General features: G+C 35.7%; 1 protein-coding gene across 7 annotated transcripts in view; it reads right to left on the bottom strand.

Annotated features, from left to right (window-relative positions):
• Positions 1-9,191, bottom strand: part of Mipol1 (mirror-image polydactyly 1) — a 261,950-nt gene that overhangs the window by 191,443 nt on the left and 61,316 nt on the right. For all 7 annotated transcript variants that reach the window (XM_013347308.2, XM_013347311.2, XM_013347297.2 and 4 more), the window contains 3 exons: positions 4,656-4,860; positions 3,080-3,212; positions 1,740-1,845 (listed from right to left, as the gene is read on the bottom strand). In XM_013347308.2, the coding sequence (XP_013202762.1) occupies positions 1,740-1,845; positions 3,080-3,212; positions 4,656-4,789 (373 nt within the window). In that variant the 5' untranslated portion in view covers positions 4,790-4,860. The remainder of the gene's footprint in view (positions 1-1,739; positions 1,846-3,079; positions 3,213-4,655; positions 4,861-9,191) is intronic.

A 9,191-nucleotide genomic window follows, 5' to 3' on the forward strand; every position in this document is an offset into this window, starting at 1 on the left:
ATTGGGTTTCACAGGGGCCATCTACTACCATTGGAAACATTAATATTTACACTATGATACCCAACAGTAGCAAAATAGTCATTATAAAGTAGCAATGAAATAATTTTATGGCTGCAGGTCAACAGCATGTGAGGAGCTGTATGAAAGGTCACAGCATTAGAAAGGTTTAGAACCACTGCACTAGACAGTAAAAGTAGCTGATATGAAGGAAGTCCACAAAGATGATTGTCAGCTGCCAGCTAGCAGACCAGATCGTTCATTGATCGGGGGAGGGGGAGGGAAATGGGAGGCGGTGGCGGGGAGGAGGCAGAAATCCTTAATAAATAAATAAATTAAAAAAAATAAAATAAAAAATAAAAAAAGAAAAATTACATATAAAAAATTTGAACTACATACTGAACTGTATGATTCAAAAATGAAATAGTATATTTTACTGCTCAATGAGTCTCTTTAAGAGATAGGCTACTTAGTTGCATTAAATCATTACTATGTCATTATAGCTCCCAAAATATTTAATTATTTTTGTGGTAGTAACATTTAGAAAGTTAAGATGCATATATTTCAAAATAAATCTTATAGTACTGTCCTAGTAATTAGTGTATACATATATGACTTTTATAAAAATTTAGGAACTTCCCAATTGTTCTAAATTTTTGCTTATATTACTTATTTTAATGTATTATTAATTTTCCTTAAAATATATTCTTATATTTCCCTATCAAAAAGAAACAAAAAGCTTATAGTTGTTTGTCATTAATAGAAAATTTGCCACACAGTATTCATATAGATATATTGTGTTAATCTTAATTATATTATCACAGGAATATTTATTAATAATTTTCACCCACATTAATATTTTGAAAATAAACTATATTAATCATCTCTCTGACCTAAAATTCCACAATTCTTTTATATATGTTAACAAGTTAAGTAGTTTATAAAACATAATTATAACCTGAAAATAATCACTAGTTTCATAAAATATACAATTGTTGAACAAGTAATCTATAAAATACTTCTAAATGCTTATCTATCATTTTACAAATTTCACTTTTCTTAACACAGAAAAATAGTGCAAGAAGAAAAAGCTACAATGACACAGATGGAGATCACTGAGTTCAGAATCCAGTGACATATCTCTAACATGTAAATATGCTTTAAAATTGTCTCCATGCAAAGACCTGTGCATGAGTAAGACAGTTTCCAAAATCTAAGGCCATTCTGTACAACATTAAAATGTGGCAACCTTTCACTTTAATCTCAAGGAAAACATTATCTCTCATCATCTACATCATCAGATGTTAACCTATTAGATATATAAAACAGGTTTTTTAAAAAAATCAAATGTAGGTTTCCATTGGTAATGAATATAGTGCTATCTATCTAATACAAAGGAGAAGTATTTCCTCTCCAAGAGCTAAAACAATAAGCGGTGTTTGAACTGCTGGTTGAAAGGTAGAGGCACTGGTAGTCATTATTTCCCCTTGTTTGTTCAGGCCCTTCCAACAAAACAAACAACCTTTTTGTGATTGGATTGACATGGTGTTAACAATGCATTTAATGCCCAAATCAGTGTGAATACAGGTAAAGCCCTCGCTAATACCAGTACCAGGATGTTAAAGCCACCTATTTTCTAAGCAGCCAAAAGGGGAAAAAGCTTCCCCTCCCTTGGCAAACAAGGCAATGAGCTAGAATCCAGCGCACACATCCTCCAGCCCCACACGAGCACCCATCCCTACCTGCTGTCCTCTCAACGATTTCAGCCTCGGCGGCTTTCCCCTGGAGTTCCAACTTAAGCTCTAATTTTCTCCTTTCTTTATCTTCTTTAGTCAATTTTTCTTGAAGCTAAAACAAATTTAAAAGATTATTCTTATCTGATAAACACCTTCTATACATAATTCATTTCAAAATAAGATTTTGTTGTTCTTAAATCCTTATATAATATTATATTTAATTACTTAAATACACTGACTGTGAGGGGAAAACATTAAGGTTGCCATATACTCGTTAATATACTACCTCAAATATTATAAAAAATGGAAAAATTTTAATCTACACATTTGTAGATGTGCATATAGACATAAAACAACACCAATTATCACTAAAAATACCTACTGCAGAAGCTGCTTCATTCATTCCTTTGTCTTAAAGCAAAGGATTCCAAATGGCTCTACCAATCCTTAAATTAATAGCAGCAGGTTTATGCTTCTCTTAGTAAGTCCAATATTTTGAAAAAAAATCAATTGAGTCAATAATCTCAATATCTGATACAAACCTGACTGGGAGTATTACCTCATCATATTTCATTTAATTGATGCTGTCACCTGACTAAAAGTTTGCATGTAATAAGTTCTAAATCAAACTGCAGAAAACATCTCACACTTATACAGAATGCATTTTATTTTCTTTTCCCATTGTTCCCTAGACTTTTGTCATCTGTGTTGTGCTCCTTCAGAAACAAGATTCATGCTTCAGTCTGATTAGGTCAAAAAATGAAAATATTAAAATCAGAAAACTATACAGAATTTTTAAGAGAATCCATAGAAACTGAACATTAGTTAATAAAATTTTTGCAGGCCAGAGGTATGTTGAGGAAGAACCAGAGGAAACAAAACATGTCATGTACGTTGAGCTGAATGCATGCAATAGTATAATAAAATACAAAACATACAGCATCATTTGCAACTTTGACATTTGGTTACATATATCACTGAAGTGAAGGAATGCACTAAGAAAAATGAAGAAAAATTAACAAAGTAGCATGAAAATAGCTGATAACATAATTCATATAACGTTGAAGTAAAACTTAACTACAGTGAAATTTGAATATTTGCTTTGTAGGAACATAAATTACAAGAGCTTTATGGAAAATGAGTGGTGTTACAAAAGCAAAAAAAAAAGCTTATTTTCATAGCCAGTCACTTAACTGAACCAACCTGGATGGCAAGACAACACAAGCCTACTGTTGAGGCATTAAAACACAAAATAAAGTTGAGTAATAATGAACAACAGGGAAAACTGAAATAGTCAACAGCAAAGACATTTTTTGTAGCAATTAAGACTTTTTATATTTCTATACCTTTTTATTGCTTGTTCTGAGAATTTCCAATTCTTTTTGAAAATATGCTACCGATGTCTCTTTATTTAAGTCTGGGATAACTTGAGAAATCTCAGATTCGTAATTCATATCACTCTTTCCACATTCCATAGTACTACAATAAAAGAACATTATTAATGATTAATATATAGTATTTCACAAATGGCATTAATTTCTTAATAACAATACATATATAAAGTTTAAGTTTGAACTTTTTTATGTAGTTAAAAGTATGAGGGTTATAAAACAATAAATACGTCAACTTACAGATATACCAGTTTCTCAGTGGAGAAAATTTAGTTTGTGGATAGCACATAGTGATCCCAAAGATCACTGGTAAAGTATACTTGACAAAAGAGTTCAGGTTTTAGAAGCTACAAATGTTTTGATTTGTTCTGGTTATGATCAACTTATATTTTTTGCTTTCCTGAAAATGGAAGCAACCATTTTCTCAATTTTATTAAAAGAGTAACATATCAATATTTTAATTATTAAATTAAAATTAATTTTAATTAAAATGAAAGAAGACATTAAAATTAATACCTATTCTCCAAACACTTCACAGTAAATATATTCTACAAGACAGTTGATAAGGATACCTGAAAGCAGGTAGTATAAAGAAGAGAGGAGACCAAGACGGATTGTTTTCTGGTGTTATGGTATTAAGTTTGTAAACTCTGATGGGTGTTAAAAGTCATCTAAGCCAGTCTTTGGCAGGAAGTTCTGGGACAGTCAGTGAGCGAAGGGCTAGTACCATGCTCTCATAATGAATTATACCCATTAGTTCATCATTCTTGCCTCTATACCTTAAAAATATACACCCAATTGTATCTAAGTAGGAATCTGACACGAAGGGAGAAGAACACCAATACAGTTATTGATTTTACTGTGTATTGATATCAACGAATATATCTTACTGAGTAATTTCGAACAGAACAGCAACCCCACAAAAAACTTTTAAAACAGTGCTCTAGAAAAATGAAAGCAGAATTATGGTGCCATGTTCAAATCTAGTGCTATCTTTACTGCACATGATCAATTATAAAAGGAGCATAATCCCATTAATATTAAACACAGGCATCGGAGATTCAAATTTCTTCACAGTGGATGATTTAATGCTGCAGAATGTAAATTTATAAGAAAGGCCAAAGGTAGACAGAGTACAGGGTAACTCTAAAAGTGTTCAGATTATACCAAACAAAGAACAGAGAGCGATGCAAAAACATCTCTGAACAGATTTCAGCTTTGGTGAACAATATCTCATATCAGTTTCACAAATATCCTTATACCCATAAGGAAGAGCCACAGAAATAATATTGTGGAAGAACCAAACATCATTGCTGTCTTTAAACCTGTCTTGTGCTGTTGCTCTCAGCGCTCTAGACACATTATAGCAATATCGTGGTAGAAATAAGACCCTTGTAGGGTCTTAAATTTGTTTATAAGTCACTGATACATTAAATTTATCTCACGTGGAAATGAAGAAGAGGGACAACATATTAAAGAAATGTTGTTCCAACTCTTACCTTTTAGATTAAACACTGAAATCAACACGCACCTGCACTTTGTAAATGGCCCTTCATCTGGATAAGATTCCATGGCATGTATATTCCTGGAGTTCCTCGCTGGTGGTTCAAGGTCCTCAGATGTGACTTCATTGCCTAACTCATGCATGTTTTGCTCAGAATTCATAGTCAGCTGCTTATCTACTGAAGCACTCTCACTTCCCACTGAAGCCTCTTGTGTAAGGCAAATGGCTATGTCTGCACAAAAACCAAAGTGTATGATACATAAAAGGACATAGCCAGATAGGAAAAACGTTGGACTAATAAACACTCTCATAGCTTTTTACCACGGTTCCTAGTCTTCCTCTGCTGAAGCTGATTAAGTGTCTGCAGGTGTGTTTTCAATTCCCTAAACAGAAGCTGTTTAGACTGATAGCTTACAAAACAGGCTATGCACTGAGACATTGGCAGAGCAGGCCATGCCTGTGTTAACTGAATTGTAGTCTCTGGGACTGGGATCAGCTCCTGTTGTTTTACATTGCCTAAATGACTACAGTTGCTGTGACAGCCACTGATTTTAAACATGCTATTCTCAAAGTAGCAAACAATAAGAATTTGACTATAATGAATCAATACCGTAAAATGGAACTGCGGTTCGGAATGCCTGGGGAAAATTATAGCCTTAGTACGTGTATAACATTGTACATGTTATTTAACACAATACTTTCCTGCCTATATAATGTAAATAAAATATCACTGACAACTAAATTCCTGGCATACCAATGAATATTATTTATTCAGTAACATCATCATATTAAAATGGATGTAAGAATAACTAACATTAATGTCATCATATACATATATTATAAAATATACTTTGTATACTTTTTTGGCTTTTTCTTTTTAATTTTATTTAAATAGCATGCTTTTTCATTTACTTTACATACCAACCACTTTCCCCTCCTTCCTCTCTTCCTATCCCTTCCCCCTTCCCCCTTCCCACTTCCCATTTCCCTCCCTCCTTCCCTCCTTCCCTCCTTCCCTCCCTCCCTCCCTCCCTCCCTCCCCATTCTCTCCTCCTTCATCCCCATTCAGAAAGCAGCAGACCTTCTATGGGCTTGCATGTAAAGCATGGCATATCAAACTAGGGCAGGACCAAGCTCCTCCCCTTACCTTGAAGCAATCTAACATGGGGAACAGGTTACCAAAAGCCAAGCCAGCTAAGCATCAGGGAGAGGTCCCTCTCTCACTGTTAGGAGTCTTACTAAAAGACCAAGTTACAAGATTGTCACACAGGTATGGAGAGAGCCTGTCAGTTCCATGCAGGCTCCCTAACTGTTGGTCCAGCATCCATGAGCTCCAGTGAACTCAGGCACAGAAGCCTACTTCCTGAACATAACACCAGCAGCACAGACACTAAGAAGGACAATTAATAAACTGGACCTCCTGAAACTGAAAAGCTTCTGTACTAAGACAAAATAGCAGTCAATATACAGAGTAGGAAAAGATCCTCACCAACCCCGTATCTGACAGATGGCTGCTCTCCAAAATATATAAACAACTCAAGAAGCTAAACATCAAAATACCAAACCTGTGCCCACCCACTGAGACAGTGGGGGTGATCTAATGGGAGCTCACCAAAGCAAGCTGGACTGGGACTGATGGAGCACATGATCAAACATGCTGATCTCTCTGAACATGGCTGACAAGGAGGGCTGACTGAGAAGCCAAGGACAATGGCACTGGGTTTTGATTCTACTGCATATACTGGCTTTGTGGGAGCCTAGTCTGTTTGGATGCTCACCTTCCTAGACCTGGATGGAGGGGGGAGGACCTTGGACTTCCCACAGGGCAGGGAACCCTGACTGCTCTTTGTACTGGAGAGAGAGAGGGAGGGGGATGGGGGAAGGGGAGGGAAATGGGAGGATGGGAGGAGGTGGAAATTTTTAAGTAAAAATAAATTTTAAAAATGTGAAAAATAAATAAATAAATTCAGCAAAAAAAGGGTTGCAGATCTAAACAGAGAATTCTCAATAGAAGAAACTCAAATGGCTGAAAGACTCTTGAAGAACTGCTCAACATCTTTAGTGATCAGAGAAATGCAATTCAAAACAACTCTGAGATACTACTTTATACCTGTCAGAATGGCTAAGATCAAGAACACTGATGACAGTTTATGTTGGAGAGGATATGGAGTAAGGGGAACACTTCTCCATCGCTGGTAGGAGTGTATATTTCTAAGGCACCCATTGGAAATCACTTTCTTAGAGACTTGGAAATCAATCTACCTCAAGAACCATCTATGTCATTTTGGGCATATACCCAAAGGATAAGCAATCATACCACAAGGACACTTGCTCAACTTCGTATGCTTAATTGTATAACAAAACTATTTAAATTGGATCTATTAAGCAATATTTAAGGAGATAAACTATATTAAATGGCATAGTAAAGTTTCAGAGGAAATCATATATACAAAATCAACTGTTATTCCTAAGATTTACAGGTACAACTATTGGTTGAAACATGTACTTCATTAACTCCAGAAGAAATAATTCTTCAGCCTTAAAAAATATTCTTGGCGATACACTATGAAACTTGCCAACACAAAATCCTTTTGAGGCACAAAAGTGTTGTTAAAATAAAAGGAAATTAGTATACAAAAAAGAAAGTAACTCACAAAACTTCATTCGATTTTTTTGTTTGTATTAACTGTAGGCAATAAAAACTTCAAGCCCAAATATTTCATATTGGTACATCACAAATCACCTGATTTTAGTACATTATTTTGATTTCTCTTTTTTGAGGAAAAGAATTGTAAGAGAGAAATGTTGTATCATAACTGCATACTACGAAATAATCATGACATTTCAACATATTATCCTGACATTTTTGTTCTTTTTTATTGATTTTTATTGAGCTCTACATTCTTCTCTGCTGCCCTCCCTGCCTCTCCCCTGCCCTTCAACCCTCCCCCGAGGTCCCCATGAAAACTCTTCCTTGGTTTGTTTTACATGCTCACTCACAATTCTGCTTTCCTACAATACCTGGCATAAGAATGGAGTCCTCAACCTCTAAGTAAGAGCATTTCAGGGATGCTAAAGAGACATTCTATCTGTAGTACATAATGAATATGTAACTCAAATAAAAAGTAGTTACAGTTACTAAAATAATTATATAAGTAATAAAAACTGCATTCAAAGTCGTTTCATTATAACTCTGGTGTCTGTTGTTATGTCTCCCTTTTCATTTCTGATTTTGTAAATTAACAATGTTCTTTCTCTGCCTTTTGGTTAGCTTGGAAAAGGATTTGTCTATCTTGTTGATTTTCTCAAAGAACCAGCTCTTTGTTTTATTGATTCTTAGAACTGTTTTCTTTGTATCTATTTTATTGATTCAGCCCTCATTTTGATTATTTCCTATCTTCTACTCCTCCTGGGTGAGTCTGTGCCTTCTTGTTCCAGAGCTTTCAGACGTACTGTTAAGTCGCCTGTGTCATATTTCTCCACTTTCTTTATGTGGGCACGTAGTGCTATAAACTTTCTTCTTAGCACTGCTTTCTTAGTGCCCTATAGGTTTGGGTATGTTGTGCATTCATTTTCATTTAATTCTAGGAAGTCTCTAATTTCTTTATTTCTTCCTTGACCCAAGAGTGACTCAAATGAGCATCGTTCAATTTCCATGAGTTTGTAGGCTTTTTGCAATCAGTGTTGTTGTTGCGTTCTAACTTTAATGCATGGTGATCCCTTAAGATACAGGGGGCTGTTCAATTTTTTTTGTAGTTGTTGAGGGTTGCTTTGTAGTCAAGTATGTGATCAATTTTAGAGAAGGTTTCATGAGCTGCTGAGAAGGCGGCATATTCTTTTGTGTTTTGTGTTTGAGTGAAATGTTCTATAAATGTCTGTTAAGTCCATTTGAGTCATGACATCTATTAGTTCTCTTACTTCTTTGTTAAGTTTCTGTCTGGCAGACCTGTCCATTGGTGACAGTGGCATGTTGAAGTCCCCTACTATTAGTAATGTGGGGTTTGGTGTGCGATTTAAGCTTTAGAAATGTTTCTTTTACATGTGTGGGTGTTTTTGTTTGTGGGGCCAACCACAGAAACAGCTGACCTGAGCTAGTAGGAGCTCACTGACTCCTGACTCACAGTGGGGAAACCTGCATAGGAGCGAACTAGGCCCTCTGAATGTGGGTGACATTTGTGTGGCTGGGGCAGTCTGTGGTGCCATTGGCAGTGGAAGCAGGATTTATTCCCAATGCTTGAATTGGCTTTTTGGAACCCATTCTCTTTGAAGGGATGTCTTAATAAACCTAGATATAAGGGGGAGGACCTTGGTCCTGCCTCAAAGTGACTCTCCATGGGAAGCCTTACCCTCTCTGAAGAGTGGATGGGGGGGTAAGGAGAGTGGAAAGTGGGAGGAGGAAGAGGACGGAAGGGAGAGGGAACTGGGATTGGTGTGTAAAATGAGAAAAGAGTGTATTAAAAAAGAAAAAGAATGAGATAGGCCTGTAATTCTCTTTCTTGGTTGGGTCTTTGTGTGGTTTTGGTATCAGGGTAACTGTAGCTTCATAAAAGGAATTTGGCAATG

This window comes from Microtus ochrogaster, chromosome 1 (genome assembly GCF_000317375.1).
Source record: "Microtus ochrogaster isolate Prairie Vole_2 chromosome 1, MicOch1.0, whole genome shotgun sequence".
NCBI classification, from domain to species: Eukaryota; Metazoa; Chordata; class Mammalia; order Rodentia; family Cricetidae; genus Microtus; species Microtus ochrogaster.